Genomic DNA, 25,044 nt, shown 5'->3' with positions numbered 1-25,044 from the left:
ACTATAACTATTTATAACTATTTATTTTACATGAAACTAATATTATATTTGAATATTAAATAATAATATCATTGGTTGTAGCTTGTAATTAGTATAAAATAATATGTACTGCAGTGTATCTACAAGCAATAACACTCTAAATACTATTATGTCTACATAATCTATTATCAAATGTATTAAATGAAAAAAAAACACTAATACATTATTTTTTTAAAGTATTAACATAGGATTATTAGTCGTGATCGAAGTAGAGGACAACAATAATAATAGTAATTATTAGGTATATAAAATGTTTATACAGCCATATACCTATTATATTGATAAACGCAAAACTTAACACCAATAAATAATGACCGATAAAACAAAAGGATTAGTTGTTAATCCTTTTTAAAACTATTATGCTCGAGAAAAACATAATACGTGTTTAATGCTTATTTGAGAGGTAGCATCAGGTACTTTTACCACTAAGACAATTTAATAAGTTATATTATATTTGAGTGAAATTTGTTTTTGTTTTGTTTGATGTTGTACATGACGATCAATGTTTGATTTCGTGATAATATTATAATATTTATCAAGTATAAAGTTTGATCATCCTATTGCAATTTTTTTTTTTATGAGAACTGCTCGCCATAATAAACCACCATAATAATTTATCTAATAATTATTTAAAATAGAACATAGTTTTCTAATGTTTGTTCTTAAAAGTCCACGTCAAAATACTATTAAAACAAATATAATACAATCAAATGAAAAGTCTTCATCTTATAAAGTATAAATTAATACAACGAAAATTATTTAAAAAATTCTTCATGTTGTATCTTAGTATAGGGGTAACGGAGTAAATTTTAAAATTGTTATAATATAAATAAATAAAAAACAATAAGTGTATATATATTATATTACCTACTATAATTTGGTAAATGCATAAATAAATAGATAATTATAAATACTAATTAATATATATATTATATATTTTATTAACGTGTGTAAAAATCATTAAAACTGTCAGGAATTGCGGCCAGTTGGTAAGTTTCAAAACTGACTTCCATATAAATTAGTTGGTGACCCCCTGTCTTGGTGGCTCAAGGTAATATTAAAAATATCTTGAATTTTTTCATTTTAATGTTTATTGAACTTTTATTACAACTGTAATTAATTTACAGCAATTAATATAAAATGTTAGTTTTTATCCATTTTTGTTTTCTTTTATTATAAACTATAAATAACTTACTAATGTCATACAAATTTTTTATGTTCATTATAAAATTATATTAAGATACTACACATTGATGTAATTATTGATTATTACAACTGTATACATTGTACCATAAATTGTAATTAATTTTTCGTTAATAAAGATTTATTATTATATTATTATTATTAAGTCAATTTTTTTTTTTGAAAATTGTAGTGTATATCTCAATCGAAATTTGAATAAATAGATAGTTTCTGATTTATTAAAAAAACGGTTAAAAAATATATAAAATAGGTAGAATTAATTTAATTGTAACTATAGTAGATTCAATAGAATAGTTAATAGAGTCAATTAATAACTACAAATTATAGGATATTCATAGATAAATACCTAGATAGATAATATTAAAGCCCTTTAATTTTTATTACACAAAGTTAAATAACTCAACAATTATATTTTCGCGTTTCAATCTAAATAGGTAGGTAAATCAAATATTTATAAAAAGCAATTAGTTATTAATAAATAATAATAATTTTAACGACTACAGAAAATAGGTGTCGATTCTTGTTTGAACAAATGTTTGTAGTTTGTAGGTACTACAATATTAAAAAAATTCTAAAATATCAGAGTATGAATAAATTATTAAAGGTGAATAATCACAGACCCTGAACATGACTTTATAATACTTGTAAAATTAAAATTTATTCTAATATAATATTATATATTATACTAAATGACAAACAATAAACATTTTTAATACAAAATACAATTATTTAGAATTAAAGTATTATGTTCAATCAATGCTCTAAATTCGATAACAATTATTGACAGTATAAGTTATGAACAACATAATTAATGTCTAATATCATATATTTCGTTCGTGGAAAGTGATATATACCTAATATATTATTTCCGGTATTGATATAAACCATGAACACTAAATGAGCATGGGCCAATTTCAATAACTTTTTAAAGCGAATACACTACTACTAATATTATTGCACAAGGCTTTGTAAACCTGCTAAAACGCCGCCATAGTAGATAATATGTTGGGATAGTGTATGCTGTTTATAGTGTTCATACGTCATACCTACTACGAACATTTTGAAATTCATAACTTTATAATTTGTATAACTGTATGGCCACTTCGTAATTGACAATGTATATTTTTTTTTTTTACATATTTACACTAGGTACCTTAGCTTTATACATTTTAGATAGTTGAACATTTTGTTAAGTATAATTTATAGTACACATAAGTGAAACTTGTTTTCATATTATAATATTTATAAATACCATACTTTTGATTTTGATTTTTAATTTAAAAAAATACAAAACTTTCGTTGTTATTCACATTGTGTATATTATATATTTACATAATATTATCAATTAAGTATAATCTAACAATATAAAATAGTCATGCTTAACAAAACAGAATGAGAATTTGGTCGATACAGTTTCCATAACAATAATAAAATATATTATATTACCTACCAGCCTACCAATAAATAGATATAGGTATGCTTACTAATACGTAGGCACCAATAATACATCAAATAAATTTGTAAAAAAAAAAAAAAAACAAAATGTACATACAAAAATTACAATGATAAATAATTGCTTTTAGTTATGTAATCCTTCATCGGGCATTAATAAACCTGTAAAATACAAAATGGTATTTTTGATTAGTTATGACTTGTCATCCCAAACACCGTGCCGTAACGGAAAAAAAAAAAATTACCTCACGTTTTCAACAATATATTAATTACCTACTTTTATTCAAAAGTTTTGTTACGGTTTTTATACATAATGTCATGGATGCAATGGATGATGGCGTTGGGGTGAAACATTGTATACGGCGTGATGTAAGTGTCGAGGAAGGGAAGGGAAAGGATAACAAACAATATCATTTTTCATACGCTTTGCACTTATGAGGTACTGTTGGACGTATATAGTATATACATAATATAATAATATTATACTTACTAGCAATAGCAGCCGTTAAAAAACAAGTGACTGTACCACCGAAGAATGCCCTAAACACATTTTTGGTTATCGACGATCGCTGTGCCGGGCACAATGTCGTCAACGTGGCAATCATCGACCCAATCGATCCAGGATTGGCGAAACTACATAAAGCAAAAGTGGCGATGATTTCCGACTTGCGCTGAAAAACAAATACACGTGAAAACAAATCGATAAACGCAGTGTGATGGCTGCATCCGAATTGCACGTCACATCTTACAGTGGTTTGTCAAAATTACATGCACAATTTTACTTATAATGAACTTATGTGCACAACTTCTTAATATTCTGCACATATTACGTAAAACGTATAACGATATGTGTGTTGAAATTGTAAGTTGTAATTTGTATGAAAGTACATCAACATATGAAAATAACGGCGTAACACGTTACCACCAAAAGCAGACCTTTCCCTTTTCCATCAAAAGGGTACCTTACCTTTTTCCATCAATATCCGTTTCCACCAAATTTAACCACGTTTTTAATAATACAATTTGTATATACTACGCTTTTATTAAAACCGTTAATAGAGTATTGAGTTTATTTTACATCCTAATGCTGGGTTGAAAAAATATATATTTTTTTAAATTATAGAATATACTTTTCGTGAGTTTTTCCGATTTATGTTAGATGTATAATGTATAAACGTATATATACATATATACATATAAGCAATATATAATATTGTAAGTTTATCATATTTGATTGTATATTAAATCGTTATCGTACTACTTACCTTTTATGTCGATTAACCAGGATAATATCTAAAAACTAATATTTTATGAACAAGTGAAAAGGTTGCAGAGTTTAAATTATGAATTACAATAATTGTGTGTGTTAAAATAAAACGTGTTAAACATAGATAGCTTTTAATATACGCGTAGTATACAATTGTTTTGATGAAAACGCAGTAAATACTCAATATCTTATTTGGCGGAAACGGATACTGGTGGAAAAGGGAAAGGCCTATTTTTATTGCAAACGGGAATCACCCCAAACTAATGAGAGATAATAAATAAACCACTAACGCAAATTTGTATTTGTGGTTCGTTTGTAAAACGGTGAGAACATATGCGAATTTCGCGTCCTCTAAAGGTTTACGGTTGGTATAAAGTTAAAGTACATAATACAATTTATTGGTTACGTATTGCAAGTTAGGAAATTTCACAAAAAAATCAAATAAACGAAGTATGTCTGTCATATTCAAATAAAAACCAAATTTTGGGCTATTAAAAATAGAAGAAAAAGAGGAATTATTATCGATATGGTTGTAACTACATCGGATGGCTGAAAATCAAACAAATATTAAGTACATCAGTGCAATCTAGTGGCGAACATGATTGGAAACACGAGAGGTTTTTTCACTCGTTGTTTAGAAAGATAGTACTACCATTATCATGACTAAACCCATTGACTAAAATCGACAAAGCTAATTGCGTTCGTAATTTTACAATACAGCACGAATTGATTAAAGTCATTCAAGACCTATGGGCTATGGCTGTCTCAACTATCCAGTTCGCCAGGGCTATAGTTGAAAAAAATAAGCACTACTCCCCGCTTCTTTACATTTAAACCACTACTTAAAAAAAAAAAAACCCGTATTATCATATCGAAAGTAAATAAACTGTATTTTTTCACAAAACGAAACAAAAAGTGTTTTGTTGTTGGTCTTGCAATTAATAATTTTGAATAATTTCAAATGGGTGAGTAAGTGGGTGATAATTGTTAATTAAAAATTTAATAATATCAGGCTATATGCGCATATGAACATTTTTAGATATTATCTCATTATTTTAGTAACTGGTTATAATATATAGAGGTAGTTTCTGCAGTTCAAATTAATTCATTTAACCAATAAACAATACACCCCCGAACTTGATATATTTTTGAAATAATATGATAACAGATTGCTATTTTAAATTTTTTTTTTAATTATTGTTATAATATTATAAATTACCCGTTAGAAAACTAGGTTTAAATTGTATACTAAATTTTCACGGAAATACTTATAGGATGATACTAATACATGACTTTTGAAAAAATCTAATATATTTTTATTAATAGCAGTAATATGATACCATCAAATGGAGGTAGCTTGGTCAGTTTAAAATTGAATTAAAAATTAAGGGAAAGCAAATATGGTTAAATATGGTATATTTATACTAAGTTAATATGAAAACATACGAATTTATAATAGTAATTCAGTATAATGATGTATCGAAATTGAATAAGTGAATAAAAATAAAATTTTTTATTATTTATTATTATTATTCTTTGAATTCATAAATCTGAATTTTAACATGTAACTTTTGTAACTATGTGCTACAATCACACATATTAAGTATAATTAAATAATATAAACCAGTACCTATAGATTAAATATGACTATTTGAATAATTTTTAAAGATTAGGATTAATTTTTATAAATTGTTACTTTTATTATTTTGTTTTTTCAGTATTTAATATATTTTTCTAAACAAGAATATTTATGCATATAAAAGATTATTTTGAAAAAATTATAAAGCATAAAAACATCTTATTTTTAAGATTTTAGGCGTATAATATAAATCCGGTCTTTAATAAATTATAACATACGACAGTTTTAGCTAATAACAAGGTTATTTATTTACACGAACATTTGTAGGTTAGTATTAAACGAAATACGCCATTCGAATTTTTAAGATTTAAAAAAAAAACTTGGAGGCTTTAGTATGGATTATCTAAAATCATAACATGGTTCTTATTTAGGTCTATGCAAAATCAACCAACCGTATTCGAATTCATAGTTGTTTAATTGCAGTTGCCAAAATGTATACGGTCATTGGTCATCATAAAATCACTACTAGTCAACAATTTACTCTAAATAATTATAGTATAGATATAATATTATATTCATGGTAGATATAAATAGAAGATGAGATTTTAAATATTAACGAATCAAAATGCTATTTTTAGATTGAATGACAAATTTAGTATGACATCTTGATGGATAGAAATTATTAATTTTAATGTTTTCTATCACGATTTAACGGTTAGGATTAATTAGTGTATGGCTTGTGGTTGTAATTTATTCGAACGAAAACATTTTGAGACATTCAAATTATGTTTTTTTAATTATTATTTATATTTTATAACATAGCTGCTATCAATTCTTCCTCAGTGTCGGTCAACAGTCAGACCACGTCTAACCTAACTACGGCAAACCCAAATTGTACTTGAAAAGTAAAAAAAAAATTCCAACTACCTATATATCTAAAGGGTAAGATACCTTATTATATTCAAGATACGTCATAATAGCTCTTTCATTTTATTTCTAGCAGGCCTAAAAAGGGGTTTTAGAAAAATTAGATACACATTTCCTCTTCTACTTCCATTCTAGTTAGAATATTGGAGTATGAATATGACGTTCGTAAAATACAATGCACGGCAGTACTATATACTTACGTTAATCTTGCCTTCTTTAATTAGATCGCCCATTTGCTTGTACGCCACGAATTCGTTAATTGTCATTTTTAGGCCGATCAATTTGCCGACAGCTTCACATTCGCTAGGATCGACGCCCAACAGCAACGTGACGGGTATCAAAATCTTTCCCAATACATACTGCGGACGGACAATCGGGAGATGGAATACAAATCGAAAATCGATACAATTATATATTAATAATTTTATTTTTTTTTGCGAACCTCGAATGATAGCCCTTCGAATCCGACCAAATGTCCCAACCACGATATTACTGCGTTTAGGAACGCAACGAACGACACGAACGCCACTATGTTGGCGACAATCGCTCCGATTATTTTCAATCCAAACTGGGCTCCTTTACAAGCCGCGTCCATTACGTTACCCTCGTTATCAGTCCTGTAAAATATTAAACAACATTAATAGGGTGATAATAATAGCCATATGATAATATATATATTATGTGTTGATCCATTATTGTTTGGTTGATTTTCATAGTATTGCTGGCATATTTAAAATATAATATACGAATATTAGTGATTTATAAAAAACAACAAACACAGTGTTTTGTAGCAACAATTTCTAATTTAATGGCCAAAAGAGTGAAGACAAAAGCTTTGTGGTCATCAACCATGACCACATCGTGTGTAATGATAGTGTAATTTTTAAATAATTAAACTGTTCGGTATTTCAGCAAATAATACGTACACGGTAAATTGAAATATAAGGTCAATCGAAAAATACAATTATACCAGTATTTTAAACAGAGATTGGAAAGTAGTAGGAATGTAAAAACAGTGCCAATAATTATTGTATACTTGAATAGGAACGTACTGGAAAATATTTGTAAAAAGGTATTACTGTTATAGTCTATAGTCTATAATATTTAGAAGAGTATTAGAATAATATGTTCAGTGTTCACCGTATACAGCCAGTGGCGTATTTACAACTTTTTTTTTTGAGGAGAAGAGGTGAAAAGTTGATTATATTATTTATTATAAGTATAAATATAATCGAATTATTAAATAAAATCAAGTTTTCTATTCTTATTTGCTAAATTATCAATCTCTGGGAGGATTACAGCCCAACTGTAAATACGCCACTGCGTACAGTAATAACGAGAGGAAAGGATGACAAAAAGAAAATAAATAATGTATCTATTCCAACCTTTTTCATTCTACGCCCCCTTGTAAATTTACAAAAATTTCATTCCCAAATTCCAAATTAGAGTTCAGGTGAATTTTTTTTTGTGAGCGGTACAAATAAATCATACAAAATAACTATATATTATACAATATACAATATTTACTTTTATAATTTTCATAATTTTAAAAATGTATTATAAATCAACTTACGAAGTAATAATATTAAGTATAAGAAAAAATTATTGAATATAAAAACATTGTAAAATAACATAATTATTTTCGTGATTCCGTCATCACTATATTCCCCCCCCCCCCGGTTGAGAACCGATGGTCTATCGTAATATGAGTCGTTTTGGTTACTGTTATGGATTTTTCACGAACAAATAAATATTATTTAACAATATACTTTTCTCAGACTACTATTTATTAAGATATGCACCTATAATATTCACGATTATCCTTTGAAAAAATAATTTTTTTGACGTTATAGATTTAATTTCCATTATTATTTCGTGAATTATCTAAGTTTTACATTTATTATGTGTTGGTACAATTTATTATAATGACTACCTAGCTTACAGTATCACGTAAGTGCGTTATCATTGGACTTTATGGGGAACATATAAAATCAATTTTTATCAAATTGAACTGTAGTCTTTAAAAATATCGTGTGTATATTGGCAACCATTGATTATACTTTATTATATTATTTAATACGTAGCCCTCACGAGCTCTCCGTGTTCAATATTATATTGGCGCAAAATAGAAGATCGTTCAAGTTCCAAAATATAAATAAATCGCTGATTACCGAATGCAATGATTATCTTGAAGGTAAACAATTTAATAGTTTAAATACCTTTTCCGCAAAAGATCTAATATATCAGATATTTCTCTTTTTCAGACAGTTAAGAAAAATTTGCATTATTAAGTATATAAATAAAGAATTATTTTTGTTATCCATTTTAATAGTTTTTTTTTTTATATATAATAAAGACGTTTTTATTGAGCATTTTTTTGAATTGTATAATTTTACAATTTTCTAATTTTTAGTGCATAAATGCAAGCATAGATATTTAATACTTTTTTAGTGCATTAAATTTACTGGCCTGATTTATATAACATAAAATATTAACATGCTTGAAAATACTGTGTTTCCTTACTTCTGATCAGATTTTAGTAATGTTACTCTTCAATAAGATATAGGTACGACTCATCCTAATCGCCACACGTAAGACGTACACTTACTTTTTAGTACATATTTGATCCACATTGTTTAATGATTTTTCAGTTTCTGGAAAAATCAGTTTAGAGAAACTGAGCGCAGTTGGAGCTGACATGATTGATGCAGTAATTATGTAGGCTGGGTCAATACCAAATGATGTGTACGCCGCGAATACAGTTCCTAATTAAAACATAAAACTCATGTAAATGTTATATTAGCAAACACACTTTGATAAAAACTTGAAACTTGAATATCTATTAAAAATCATTAAACAATAATAATGTTGTTTATGTTATTATTATTATTGTTTTTTTTATATAGATACAATTTGTAAGAAAACAATATTTATAATATAATAAGATTAACCATACCTGCTACTGTCGAAAATCCTCCCATCATAACAGTGTGGATTTCTGATTCTGTTAAATCAGGTAAATATGGTTTAATGATAATAGGCGCCTCTGACTATAATAAAAAAAATTTAGTTTGTTTTATTAAAATTGCTATACTAATATTGTCATCTATTATAGTCAGGCACGTAGCCAAAAAATGTCTAATAGTGGGGGGGGAATAATTTTTGGCCCTTTTATCATTTTCCATAACTTTTCCTAATGATATACTTGTAGGGGGTTTTTCCGTCACACTCATCATTAGGTGGTATGCCATATAAAGAATCTTATTAATTTATAATTTACCTTTGGTTAGTAGTTGATTAAAAAATATTTTTTCTCAACAAGTGTACTTATTAGAGTATTACAAAAAATAGATAGTACATGATTAAAAAAAAATAAAAATAAACGATTATCGATATCTAAAATTAAAAACTACAACCAGTAAAACCGACTATTAAATTAAATTTAGAGTTGTTTATGGTCCATGTAAGATTCAGAGTTTATTAAAATAAAAATGACTGAATTATAGTAGATTAAAAACCCCCAAAGTATACGTTTCTGTCGTTTCTGACGAGTAAACGCGTCGCAGGACCGTTGAAATACTGAATGAAGTCCATTGACGCGTATACACGTCATTACGCCAACGGCGTTGAATTTTCATAAATTTATATTTAAAAACAGCTCAAATGCTGAAAGTCTACAGATTGCAGTCGAGTACGCACTGACTGCTAGCTGCGGGCTAGTCTATTATCTATTATTGTCTATAAAACAGGTATGTCTATCAAGACCCTATTATTTATCTTTTTTCAGAAATGTTATCCACGAATATAAAAATTAATTATTATAATAATAATTGTATTACCTAGTAGTAATCACAATAGATTTATTTCAATGTGCACAAATCATAAATAATTATATTTTTAATTTTGGGGGGGCTGGCCCTAGGCCAGATTAAATTTTAGGTAGGCTTGGCCCACCCAGGCCCCCCTGGCTACGTGCCTGATTTAGTGTAGCAATAAAAATAATATGTTTACCAATAGGTACCCAAAATATTTCATTTATAATATTGACATAGCATTTGTCTGAAATAACATTGATTTTATTTGTTATTGTATACAAAATAGTTATCTTGCTCATGTTTATTACAATATTATGTTGTTGATTTATTATTTAATATGAAATAATTTTTTAATTCCAGTATTATTTTAGTTGATAGATTTCCTTGAAAATTAATTTAATAAAAAAAATATATTTTGAACTGCTTGTGGAAAGAAATTGTGCTCAAAAAATCTTAGCATCCATGTAAATTCATAAATGTCTTAAATTAAATTAAATTTACGTTACTTAAAAATTGTAGTTTTAATACAGTAGGTAACTCGCTGATTTTTCCAAACTTAATTTGAAAGACACTGTATATTAATTGACACGTGAGAAATGAAATGTGATATTTATAAAACTATTTGTATAGTTATAACAATTTAATAGATAAAAAAAAATGTAGGTAAACATCAAAGGAAATTTTATGCACGTGATTCCTTTTCTTGTCAAACCAAATAATCTCATGATTTATGAAGTGTACGTAGAGGACGTCATACAAGTACCTATGTGTAATTATCTGCGTTGTATAGTTGTAAAAATGTATAGTAATATTATGTGTAGGTATAATATTCATGTCAATAGGGTTTTTCTTAAGTAAATAAAACTCTAGTTCATATTTTAGACAATATATTATTATATTGTATTCATTTAAATTATTAATTTATTAATATTGATTTAATTGAAAATTGTAATTTCTTAATCACTGAAAATATTATTACATTTTATGAACCTAACATAATAAAACAATGTTTTTTTTTTTTTTACTATTTTTATTCAAACAATTGATAACTAATTAAAATTGTTACAGCAGAATTTAAATTTAATTAGATAGACGTATTATTATTTTTATTTATTTTAAATTAAATAAAAATGAAATATTTTTTCTATGAAAAATTATTCTAGGGTTTTTAGACATATACCTACTACACAATACTATACAACGGTATTATGTTCAGTGGCGGTCAGATATTTTTTATTAGGTGATACTGGGCGAAAATATTTTCTGGCGGGGCATTTATACATGATGGCTACTCGATCACCAACTAATTTGTTTATACCATATTTTCAGAAAAGTATTACTAAAAATGTTTTTGGTATAATTTATTATATTTCTAAATAAATAATAATCAAAAAATATACCTAGCTTATTATTATTACAAATGTACTACAGTAAAACTTCAAATTTCCTCCGTTTTCTTTTATTTGTGTGTAACAATACATAACTTTTTATTTTTTAATGTATGCGATTTTAGAAAGTGTGTCGTTAGTATTTAGTATTAACTCTATTAAGCATATTTATTACTAAATGTGCAAAAACGCATATTTAAGTTGAATATAACAGTCAAACTTAAGACAATATAACTTAGGTCTAAAAACTCTTTAAAGTAATTAATACTATTTTATATGTTAATAATGATTTACAATTTCTTTATTTACTTACACATTTTTAACATTAATTATAGGGGGCAATGGAGGGGCAAAATCAAATGTTGGGGGGCACTTTCACCACATTTTTTTTTAATTAGCTTAATAAACTACACGAAAAGTAGTTATTGTAAAAACAATTTATTGACTTCAGTTACTTTCTTCAAATTTCTAAACAATATTCTACATTTTAAAACGGAAGCTTTTATATAATAATAATTTAGGTATATACATATACTGCTATATGATTACGCTTATAGTTTCTCAAACGATTAAATTTACTTACCATGCCTAAAAACACGCTGGCACAGGTATTGACTGATTCGGCTGCAGTCGTTCCTAGTAATTTTTGCAAGCACCATCCCAGTTTTATAACTATTTTTTGTATGATTCCATAGTAAAACAGTATTTCAATTACAAAACACATAAAGAATAACACTGAGAGCGCCTGTAATAAATTCAAAATGTCACGGTTTATATATTTAAAATGTTTAATTCGTATATAATATTATTAATTATGATATTACTCGTTAAATAACAATAGTTATACAATGTTAAATAAAAGTATAAGTACTAAGTACTAGTGATTTACTGATTTTCATGTAAAGATATCTTAAAAATCACTCAAAAAGAACCATGTAGCCATATGTAGGTGTATATAAAATAAGCATAGACGGTATTACAATTAAATATCTATCTTTGTTTAAGTGTTATTATTGATTATAAATACTATATAATAATATAATATAATAAATGGTGATATGTACGTGAAGCTTTGTCATCACCTAGCAAAGTTTTCACAGAGTAAATATGCGCTTATAGAATCTAAAATTTATTGAATAATTTATAGATTATTAATTAAAAAACAGGAATAATTTCGTAATATCTCTAATTAACTCATGCGTATTGCGTACCTACTGACCAATGATACAAATTAATGAAGTTATTAAGTGGTTCAATAAGTATTTCAAAAGTACTACTAATTCAAAATATTGAAAGTTAACAGTGGTACCTACTTACTAACCAATCTTGATTCACGGTTTGCTATTATTTTTAAAGAATTAAGGTTGATTTATCAAATTTTTAATTCCATGCAATTAATATACACATTAATAATAAATTAAATTTTATGCAAATTACTACTCAAAACTTGAAGGACAAAAACAAAGTATTAGGTAGGTAACATAAAAAAAATATGTTTTCAGACGAAAGTCAACTAAGCATATTATATAGGTATTATTGCAAACAAAAAAAATGTATTATTGCAATTATATTTGCTAAAATACTAATGTTTCTTTTTTTTAATTAATTCAATGGTATGAAGACATAATATAATTTTTAAGAGCATAACATTGAAAATTTGTGATTTTGAAATATTAAGTAAACACGTATACCTGTTATAAACCCGTTAATAACCAATTATAATTGCAGGTTATAAATACTATTAAAATGGGTCACATACTCACAGATATGCGTTTTATAGCTTATATTGTTGATAAAACTTTAAAATGTTTTAAATGATTAATATTAAAATATCGTAGCGATTTTATATTCATGTTTCTGTAGTCAAAATATCATGCAAAATCAAAACCAACTTAAAAATATTGTAGAACATAGAGAAATAGAATACTCGATCGTAAAATGACAAAATGTGATAAAGTTATGACCTAAATGGCTTTTGATTACAAATAAATATACAATACGAAGTATATTAATGACTAATTAATATGATTCATAGTTTTTTTTATAAGATTGATCAATTATAAGATTAAACATTGAACGCAGTCAAAAGTATTATATTACCGTACATTAATGAGAACATAATATAATATCTAGATCAACAATACAAGTACTTACCTTAAATGCGAATACACCATAATTGTCGATTAGTTCATTTCCGTACGTCACCTTAGCCCCAACGTACGCAAAGGAGAAAAACTTTTCAGCTAATTCTCCGACTGCCTGGACTATAGATCGGCCGACCTGCCATCTGATGGTCAACATGCCTATAGTTATCTGCGTGGCTAGGCCAGACGCAACCGTCATCCAATTCACGTGTCCACGGTGTTTGGAAAATATAAATCCAATGAAAATAAATACGCAAAGTCCAGCCAATGGCAATAGCCTAAGTCGGTTGTTTTTTGTGTCGAAGAAAATAAATAAAATGAATGACCCAAAGAAAGTACACAGCACTCCGATTCTATATTATGAGAAAAAAATATAATTAATAAGTGAATTATTTAATATATTTTGTAAAAATTATAATAACTAATGGAACCCCTGAAGTAATGGTAACAACAAAAAAAAAATTGAGCAAGTGGGTACTTGTACTACATACATTTATGTGTTAAATTAAACTTAATGATACATCATTATTTAAGTAAAATGATTTTGAACAAAAACAATCAGCTATATTTAATATTTCTAAAGGTATCTTATAATATATTTACATGGCAATGAATCATTTATTTTTCTATTATTATTGCTGTAGGTTGATTTAATATTGCCTAAAACATTGCATTTAATATATAATTGAATGTTAACTCGATACAACTTTACCAAAAAACAGTGTAAATAGGTTTATGTTATAAATATAGGTAATATCTTAAAATTAATCTTTAAAATGAAGATAATTTTTTAAAATATCATTGCGTAAAATACAATTTATAATAAATGTAAACATAGTAAAAGACTTATGTTTTAAATCATAACAAAATACCGAACATCGTATTCATCATTTAATCATACATAATTTTGTCTAAATTTGAACTTCAAAAGTCTATAAAAATAATTATATTTATTTAATTTCAGCTAGTCTGAACTACTTATGAGGAATATTGTATTACATTTTTAAATTAACTATAAGAATTGAAGATTCAATTAAATATTTTTACTACAAGATACTTGTAACTTGTAAATGGTTGTGAGTTTGACGAATTTTTGTAAAAATTTGAACATAAAATGCATGTAAAAAAATCTGCCTATGTATTTTTAATATTTTTATACTACAGATATAAGAATTGTTAAATTTTTAAGAATTTTGGCACAGAAAACTTTTTTTTATAACAGTTAAAAATATAAATATAATTATTCAGATGATGGGCTTCCTTTTCCTTAGCTTACATCAATGTAAGATGACACATAACTGTTAAACTGTCAGCCTTAATATATAGAAATATAGAGATATGGATATACTAAGCGCCTATTCATTCGAGACTATTTCTGACGAACAACATGAAAGATTAGCTATAAATATAAAATACTAAAACTATCTACAAAATGTTATTAGCAATAAAAAATATTTATATCAATTTGATATTTTAATTTTAATTTGTAACATACGTTTAGAGCCTTAGTTTATCGTACCTTAAAAATATTGTGTAAGTATAATATATAAATATAGACTTATCATAATAATACAATAATATTATTGTAAATGGAAAATGATAATTTATAATTTATTTAATTAAGCATTGATTAGTTAACAGTGTGATTTACTTTAATCATAAATAAGTAATTGGTTATTTGTATTTACTACCTACTGTGATTTGTAATTATTTACATTTCTCTTTCTAATTGTAAATGTTTTGAAATCAACTATAATGCAAGTACTTACTAAGTAACTATATTTTTATCTTTGTGTAATACATTCAGAAAAATGAATGATGATGAATTTTAACAAATTATCTTTTAAAATTAGACATGACTAGATATTTTTCAATGAATACTACCTATTTAAAACCATTAACCCAATAATTCTGTTTAAAAACAGTGTAAGCAGAAAAAGATAAAAAATAATTAAATCATCATCGTAAACACCATATATTATTCACTAAAATAAAAATGTGTCAATATATAATCCGATAAAAAAAAATATATTCAAATTACAAAATCACGAAATTAAATTGTTATCTTTATTAATTAATTAAACATTAAATGTTTTAGTCCATAAAAAAAAAAACATAGCAATAAGGTTACGTAAATTACTAAGTTAAAGATGTTATTTAGTATTCACATTATTATCTCTATGTATGGTAACCTAACTCAGGTGTTTAAACACTATATACATCTGTATGATGTTTACACTGCAATAGAGAAAAATTTTCGTCGCTTATTAGCATAATTTTCACGTATACATCAGTTACTATTTTTAAACGACCGAGTTTACCGCACGGTAACAAATTCGACCATGGCCGATTTGACGTGGATAATAAATCGAGTAATTGTAAACTATGTTCATTGTACATAAGTTCAGTGTATCTAAAGTCAAAAACAACACTTGATACTTTTGTACAATGACCTCGCTTTTAAATTAAGTTATTTTACGATGTCCTAGGTCACTGTAATACCTACGTCCTACGCATTTAGAAAAAATAATTTTTCAAATTTTCAATAATTTTTGATTACATAAAGCGCAGAAATTGGTTATTTTTTTTATACGAGTATTTCAAGAATATAATCTGCTAATTATAAAAATAATCGCTAGGCATATATGATGGGAAAACACTTAATAGAAATTCGATAAGGTACGGAAAACGCTTTAGAGTAGTTTGTGTCGTTGGTGACAATGATTAACATAATAATATTATACTGATAAACCATAAAGTATTTATAAAATAATGTATTATTGTAGTATTACTTGAAGTGCGCGTGCGGCAACACCTTCACAGAAGGCATCAACGTGAACAGGCATTTGACTGGCTTGAAACCGTAATAACACGCGGTCACAACGATCAGTAGACCTAATCCGTTTTTCCAACCGATGTCTTTTACGTCTGCAACACGCGGATGACGACAATGACAAAAACTGTATCATTATTATATATCATATGCATATATGATATGTATGTGATTATATTGGGTACACACCGCTCAAATACCAATGGTGGCTGGCAGCTAATAAATAAGCCAATACCACTGCGTGACACAGACATTTTAGCGCTAATTGTTTGTTGTTACTGATCAGCAACCGAGGGAAACGCCAATTTGTACTGTTGTTGAATCCTTCTTTGCACGCCCTCGGATGAGTATCCTAGAATATATAAATATTTATGAATTTAAGAAATCAAAAAAATTACATCTCGTGGGAATAATTTTTCTATTTATCAATATGATAGATATCGAAAAAATAATCAAAATAATTGATTGTATTACGTGGTCAGAAATGAAACGTAATATTAAATCGCATCGTTAAAAACAACGATAACAATATTATATTACGTTTCCTTCAACTGCATAATATTGTGCTTTGTAATATTAAACGCGTTTTTATCGATAAGTTCATTCGGTAACACAACCATATCAATTCAATTTTAATAAAACTATATTATTCAATGCACGTTTGGTTACTGTACACAAACAATAAACTTGATAATTATTTAAACACATTAGATATATCATGTTAACATCGATGTCACACAATTGATGTAGTTTGCTCAAGCTATAAACAACAGCTAGTGTATATTTGTATTATTTGACAAATTGATAAAGATAAAATTCCATATTGATAAAACGACTGGATTAGCATATTTATTGTGAGTAATATTTCCTAGTTCTAAGTAAAACATCGACTGATTAAAGTTGTACATAAATTGTTCATTGTATGTTAGGTAAATAAATATATATTTATTTAGTCATATTATGCCAAACACAACGATGTAGACGTGGACTGGGGATTTTATGAAGATACATTAAGTATGACTACGTATATTATTAGAGATATTTTTTTTATATTGTTCTAATCATGGACAACAAAATTAACACCGTATGGAGTATAGCGTAAAATCAAAGCCGCGTCTAACGGGGGGTGGGCAAAAGGGGCAATTTCTTGTGGCGTCATACATTTTATATTTTAAGAACGGCGCCAACATATTTTTAGTACCAATAACGTATTATTTGGAAAATTTATTTTTCCCTCGGCGTCTCCAACTCTCAATCCGCCGCTGCGTAAAATGTAGATATAGTTAAACCTATACAATATTTTCAAGTTTTTCTAAAATCTAATACAGAATTACAAACAAACTGTTTCAATATACATACGTGGGTTTCGAAAGAGATGGTGGTACAGTCTTGATTGCTTTCGTCTACGTTTGTCTTATTATCTGTGTTTGTCGCCATTTCCATGATAAGATTTAATAATTACTAAAAAAAAAATATATCAGTCAGACTAATAGAATAACTATTTGTGTACAGTTATACACTTATATATGTTGATTAGATACTATAATAGCATATTTAAATGTGTAAGAAATCCTCAGCGATAAATATAGTATATTAGTATTCACATTAGCGGTATAATAACAATGATCACTGATCACTTTGACAATATTATAGTGTACACAGTATAAACATACAGGTACTAAAATTCTGCGTTAAAAAATTAGTGGGGATTTCATAAAAAAAAATCCCCGCCGAACGCAAAATGTTGGACTACCATGCAACGTCAATTCGTGTAAACTACTCAGTACTGTGTATACTGTATTACTGTATTTACACGTGTTTAATCGAATTTAGTAAACACAATTTTAAAAAGGTCCAATAATTTAATCATTTGTGTATAACTCATCTGACACGTTTATTAAAAAATGTACGTACGATTCGTGAATATGTACATATTTTGTCTGTAATTTTACAATTATTATTTAATAAAAAGTCGTCTATGAACATCTCATTTTAAAATGTATCATTTTAATTTGGAATAATATTAAACTATTTAAAGGAATTTTTAAATAAACATGATCATATTTTTAATATAATGTTATGTTAATAGTTGATACCAATATGATCTTAGTCATAATAATATCGTGGTAGATATAATATCTATAATATTATTATGTCATATGTGTACAACAATACTCGTTTATAACGTAAAATTTGTTTACTATACTATTCGCTCAGTATTTTGATAAGCTAGAAATAATCAAAAAATTGAGCTAGGTATATTTAACCAACATGAATCATTGAATAAAAACAAATTGATTAGTTATATAAATAATTATACTTACAATATATTAATAAGGTTGGACTTTATAAATTCCGAATCGATGCATCAGTATATTGTGTGGAAGTCGTAGAAAATAATTATATCATGAACGATTTGTCATTTGTAACCATCGATAGTCAGTAAATTAAAACATACAATTTACTATAATAAATAAATATTATTATTACAGTTCAATTAATATGGTTTGTTTGTACAACAATTATTAACAATTGCATGTTAAAATGTAAAGAATCATAAACATTTGTTTTGTATCGTAATTAGCTATTTATATTTTACTTAATTATTATTTGTTTTTATAACTATTTTAGAGTAAAGGCATAATAGTATACTTGATTTGTTTATTGATTCAAATAATAGTAAATTTCACTACTCCTTTATAGAAAAATAATTAATATCCTAAAATAACTAATTTTCTTTCATAAATAAATTATGTAGATATATTTTATTGTATAACTATTTTTAATATACCTAACTATTATAAATTTACATATTATAGTACAAAGATTTTCAATTTTCATGGATAGCCATATTTTTTAAAAAAAAATTTGCGGGCTGCTTTCGTAATAAAACATTCATTTGCTTAAAATGTGTTCATGGTCTTAAAGTAAAGATAGGCTGACCGTGATTGGTTGAAGACCCCTGCTGATGTAGTGAATTGAAAGGAGATTATTCAAACCTTATACAAGGGGGCCCCCGTAATAGGTATCTACCGCTATCAGTATGTTCTCTGATACTTACAAGAGTTGTATAATAGTTACGAAATTTCATTTTTTAGTCTTAATGTATTGATCACCTTCCATATGGCTGCGTTATTCAATCTATACATTTCATCATGTAATCGCTATACCTATGTAAGTCAATGCACTGACTATATTGCCGGAATCGACGCATCTATATGATACGCATATTATTAAACTATAACTAACAAACCAAAATATAAACTAAAAACCTGTATTCTATGTATATTGCACATTCTGTTTTTTATTTCCTATACTTTTACATATAAATATAACTTTAACACAGGTTATACCTGTTAATTAATTTTATATTATTTGACCAAAAACAGAATTTTTATTAAAATGTATACAACACTGAATATACTAAGAATTAGGCACACTTAATAGAATAATAAATGGTTTTCTAATGTTAAAATAAGATTCATCAATTTATGAACTATGTGAAATAATTCTTACTATCAAACGAATACTGACAGAATATCGCATATAAACGGAGAAACTCGACAATAAATGTAAAATATTTATTTTTTTTATTAAATAACTAATGACAAAACTTATGACGATGTAAATCTGTGTGTGAATTACAATGTCTTAATGACGTGGTGGAAAGAGAAATTCAGTGAAAATACTTCAGTTAGATATATAAAAAACATAGCATCTTGCGAAAGTAATAATTTTGACCAAAAAAATAGTAGTCCGTTTGGGCGATTATCATTTGTACCGTTTGGGAGAATAAAATTATTTTTAACTATGCGAGGTAAAAACCTGGTGACAAATAAAGATAATATTATTGCTAATCATTATTAATCTCTATTATCAAAAATTTAAATAATTAATTGTTGAATGTACATTATGAGCATTTTCATACAAAGCCAATAGATTACTTTAAAATGTACTAAATATATTAATATATGTAATTTTATTTATAATTTTTGGAGTGTAGATTACTACCTACTTATATAATAATATTATTAATATCTAAGCCAATAATATATACATTTATTTTTTAATAGGACTTATTATTAATTCATTATATTTTATATGATTTTGTTTAATGAATTGTTGAGTGTATATTATAAGTATTTTCATACCGCCCAAGCGGTATTTTTAGTTGAATAATCCTTGCCCAAACTGTATTTATTTATTCACCGTAACAGACCATATTTTGGATCGATTTGCCCAAATGGTCTACCCCCCCTTGAATGTGGCCCTTGATAATCTAATCAACCCCCTCTCAAAAATGAAATATTTTTATATTTACAAAATAAAATTTTACAAATAATATTTAAATTATATAAAACTAATTCTAAATGAAGCAAAAATTATTTTAATCAATTATATTTAAAAAAAAAAGTTAAATCACTTTAAAGATCAGTGAGATAAATCAATTATTTTTCAGACCACCAATAGATAATAAAGTTAATTACTGTATATTTACTCTGATATAATTTTTAATATGGTGTTTTATGCTTTTATCCTTAAATATTATCTTAGTTATGTTAGTAATAAAAGAACATTTAGACATGTGGTAATATGTACGAATAGTGAATAAAATAATCAAATCAGTAGTTATAGCTATTCTATTATTTAATTGATGAGATACCTAAAGCAAAGTATTTGAATCAAAAAGATTATTTAAGTGTTTAATAGTGTCGCAGATTTATTGGTACATATGTTAGTTTTTTTACAAAGCAATATTAATACTATTAAATATTAATGTAATGCAAAAAGTTACTATTAACACAAATTAATTTATGATTATATAGTATAATTTAATAATTCAATCGCTAAATTGCTCAATACCAGGAAAGAATTTAGAGTTTAAACAGACATTTAATGTTAAATAGCTGTTGTACAACGTAAGGTATTAATACAGCCAAATGTAAAGAAAACATTTGTGTAGAGCCTAATGTTATGTAGTGTATCGCCACTTTGTTAGACATAAGTAAGTTATATGAAATTTAATATTTTAATATTTCATGAATTTATGTTACATTTAATATGTAGCAGTATAATACGATTATATTATAAACTATATTAATATCGATTTAATATCATAATATGTATAATGTGTATTACTGTATTTATATCACATAGTTTATAGACAGAGAAGTAAGAATATATAGACATATATAGTTTAAATTTTGCTTAGTAAATGTAATAATACACTATAGACATTTATTTAAATTTAAATAGGTAATATATGTGGGATTTGGTAATCAGTCAAAAAGTTGGTTTTAAAAAAATTTGGACAAAAAATCCGAGCACATTTTTAGTCAGACAAAAAGTCCGAAAACACAAAATATTTTATTACATTTTTATTTATAATTACAAAATGTTAATATATTTACCTAGCTAGATACATGTACTTAAAAATATTAACTTAAATTACGTTTTCTTAGACAATGATCTATGTGCGGTTTAAGAATTTTTCAATTGTTAACTCATTGTTAGACATTTTAGTACATACATATTGTAATTTTATATTTCTTACTGATCCGTGTTTTTTTCGGGTCCCATTTCATGTATACCTATTTTTGCCTTATCTACTCTCACTTTTTCTTGACATTTAATAATACAAAAACATATTAATTTCTAATTAAATTGTATTGTTTGTTTGTAAAAATATTTGAATTAAACATGACCAAATTAATTAGTTCTTGGACAATTTTAAAATGTACTATATTGTTTATTTGTTTTGTTAACATTAAAATTTGACTACAATATAATATATTTTATAAAATGAATAAACGAGTAGTAGTTACTTCTATAATTATATTAATTTGTACAGTGGCCAATTCACATATCCGTTATACATACTATTATTAAACAGATAATAGTTAAAAAAAAAATTCGAATTGTGTATAAGGTAATTTAAACCTATAGTTACGTAGCATTTAAGTACTTATCTACCACTTAAAATTATTATGAACATAAACGAGTATATCAATTACTAATCATCGAAATTTTTAAAACTAAAAAAAGGGTCCTAATTCCTAGAATAACAGTTTTACTTATGTTAAATACTGATTACATTACCATTAATTATAGTATATTAAAATAAACGGTTTTCACAAATATTATAATTCGTAGTTGTAGCGTCGGAACTTCTTAGTAAAACTATAAAGACAATTTCCTTATAACTCGAATAATATGATATACTAGCAATACAATATTAAAAATGATTAAATGTGTTGTGGACACACAGATTACCTACTACGCTAGACGACCTTGAGCAGTAAAAAAATAAATAACAAAATAACAAAAAAATAACATATAGACAAACAGACGAAGTACGAGTAGATACATCGTGATTCATAATAATACAGTACGTCAATAATGCTCAATATACCTAGGAATACCTAACCTATATGTGTCTAATATAACAGGTAGCTTATACAGATTAAAGCTGTGCACCTTATTTTGACGTGTGGGAAATAATCAAAACGATAAACTTTGCAAAAACATGCATTATAGGTTAGTATTATAGGTACCTATGCGATTATTTGTATTTTTATTTATTTTTTCACACATAATATTAACGCCAATCGGCTTTTACAAGATAAAAGGATAGAGCAGAACAAGGATATTATACTTTTGATCAATAGCGACAATGATATAGGTCGAACTGCACAACACAATTATTCGGTCATATTATAATAATATTATGTTGCTTTAATGAAAGACGACTGACGTTAAAAACGATAACATAATGCATTGTGGTGTTATGCGTACCTATTGTTGTGCGACCGACCGACCACATAATATAAAATACTCGACATGGACCACGATGAGCGCGAGAAACCGAAATAAACCAAAAACCGTACAACAGCGGCGATAGATGATATAAATTAAAATACGCTATAGTCGGCGACAGAAAATAATAACATAATTACGAATGTAATACGAATTTTCGATTATGTGGATACAAAACTAAACACTATGCATTACGCGCGCCGCGGAAAACGATATTGAAATAATATTTTATCTGCGTGCGTACTTGAAGATACATTAATAATTATTTGTATGCACAATAATTGTGTGATCGATCGGTATTTAATACTTTTATTAGCATTTTATAGATTCGTTGTGTTCATTGTGCCACTATACCATAATGTAAACATTACGTTACACTGCGGACTGGTATATAGTTGAGAGTAGATACTCGAATTTACATTCCACAAGAATTAAAAACACAGAAACAGAACGTATTAGGTAATATAATAGGTTTGTGCGTTTAAAAATTTGAAATCATTTTTACACAAAATGATTAATTTAATTAGCTAAATACAAAATGTCAATGTATTACTTATGAGAACAATTTCTTTACTCAATTTGAAGTCAGTAACTTTGTTGCTACGTTTGTACTACAAAAAAACTTTGTTTAAGCCAATAGTCTTAAACGTATAATGACATAGGTAACTACGATCAAAAATCTAGTGACGTAGCGCATTAAAAATAATAAATTTATTATTGTTTTAAAGTTTTATTACGTTAATCATACTTTAAAATTTACTGAAGAAATTAGTGTTTGGCAGATGAAACAGTTCATTTTAATCTAGTGTAAATAAAAAAAAAAGCAAACGCGAGTAATTGTTTCAAAAATGATATTTATCTATGTATAAGATATCATCATCGACTTATTTAATGCACTAATTATTGCTTTTACCTATTTAAAAATTATATTGATTTAATTCACTGAATTAAATCGTGGTAAAATTCTAGGCGTTTAGTGATAGAAAATAAAAATACTAAATTGAATATGCATATATTTTTGATTAATTATTGTTTTCTTTTAAAACTATGATGAAGATTTGCAGCTTGTATTAACAAATACAAATTTAAATAAATATGTACGCATCTCAAGCTTTTAGTTTTTATTTATTTACATTTTTTCATGTAATACCAAATTATTTTTTTTTTTTTTTTATATCGATTATAACAAAAAACAGAATACCTATCTACTTAATTCAATTTTAAAATAACTCTGTGATTCTTTTACATTTTCACATATTATATAGTATTATAAATTGTTAGGTATAATATTACGCATGTTATAATATCTTACCTTAGTGATTGGTTACGTGGTCATCGGTGCATAGTAAAAGCTGTTGATATAGAATAAAAACAATTAAAAGTTAAAATGAACTTTGTATTTGAAACTGTCGTTGATTCAACCGGTAGTCGAAACACACTAATTCATGAAATATCTGTGTAACTAGGTACTCGTGCAGCGTAACAGTCAGTACTTAAGTGAGCATATTGTGCAGTGTTCTTCGAACATTGTACTCAAGGACTAACACATCTACACATACGATGTAGCTACTTGTTAACTGT

The 25,044-nt window shown here is 26.3% G+C and overlaps 1 protein-coding gene across 2 annotated transcripts; it reads right to left on the bottom strand.

The window, feature by feature from the left end:
- Positions 1-2,536: 2,536 nt before the first annotated feature.
- On the bottom strand, positions 2,537-24,998 carry LOC132919838 (sodium/nucleoside cotransporter 2). Of its 2 annotated transcripts, XM_060981720.1 has the most exons (13): positions 24,776-24,998; positions 18,972-19,111; positions 18,007-18,108; positions 16,837-16,999; positions 16,607-16,742; positions 13,825-14,167; positions 12,254-12,415; positions 9,424-9,517; positions 9,076-9,232; positions 6,910-7,084; positions 6,668-6,826; positions 3,185-3,365; positions 2,537-2,856 (listed from the first exon to the last, which is right to left on the bottom strand). In XM_060981720.1, the coding sequence occupies exons 3-13, from the start codon at positions 18,088-18,090 to the stop codon at positions 2,822-2,824; spliced, it is 1,689 nt and encodes a 562-aa protein (XP_060837703.1). In that variant the 5' UTR covers positions 18,091-18,108; positions 18,972-19,111; positions 24,776-24,998; the 3' UTR covers positions 2,537-2,821. The 2 variants fall into 2 exon arrangements, with proteins under 2 accessions (XP_060837703.1, XP_060837705.1); XM_060981722.1 differs by lacking the exon at positions 18,972-19,111.
- Positions 24,999-25,044: the final 46 nt, after the last annotated feature.

Source organism: Rhopalosiphum padi, chromosome 2, assembly GCF_020882245.1.
Source record: "Rhopalosiphum padi isolate XX-2018 chromosome 2, ASM2088224v1, whole genome shotgun sequence".
In the NCBI taxonomy this organism is placed as follows: domain Eukaryota; kingdom Metazoa; phylum Arthropoda; class Insecta; order Hemiptera; family Aphididae; genus Rhopalosiphum; species Rhopalosiphum padi.
The sequence above is the reverse complement of the archived record's forward strand: the minus strand, read 5'-3'. Positions and strand labels throughout refer to the sequence as shown.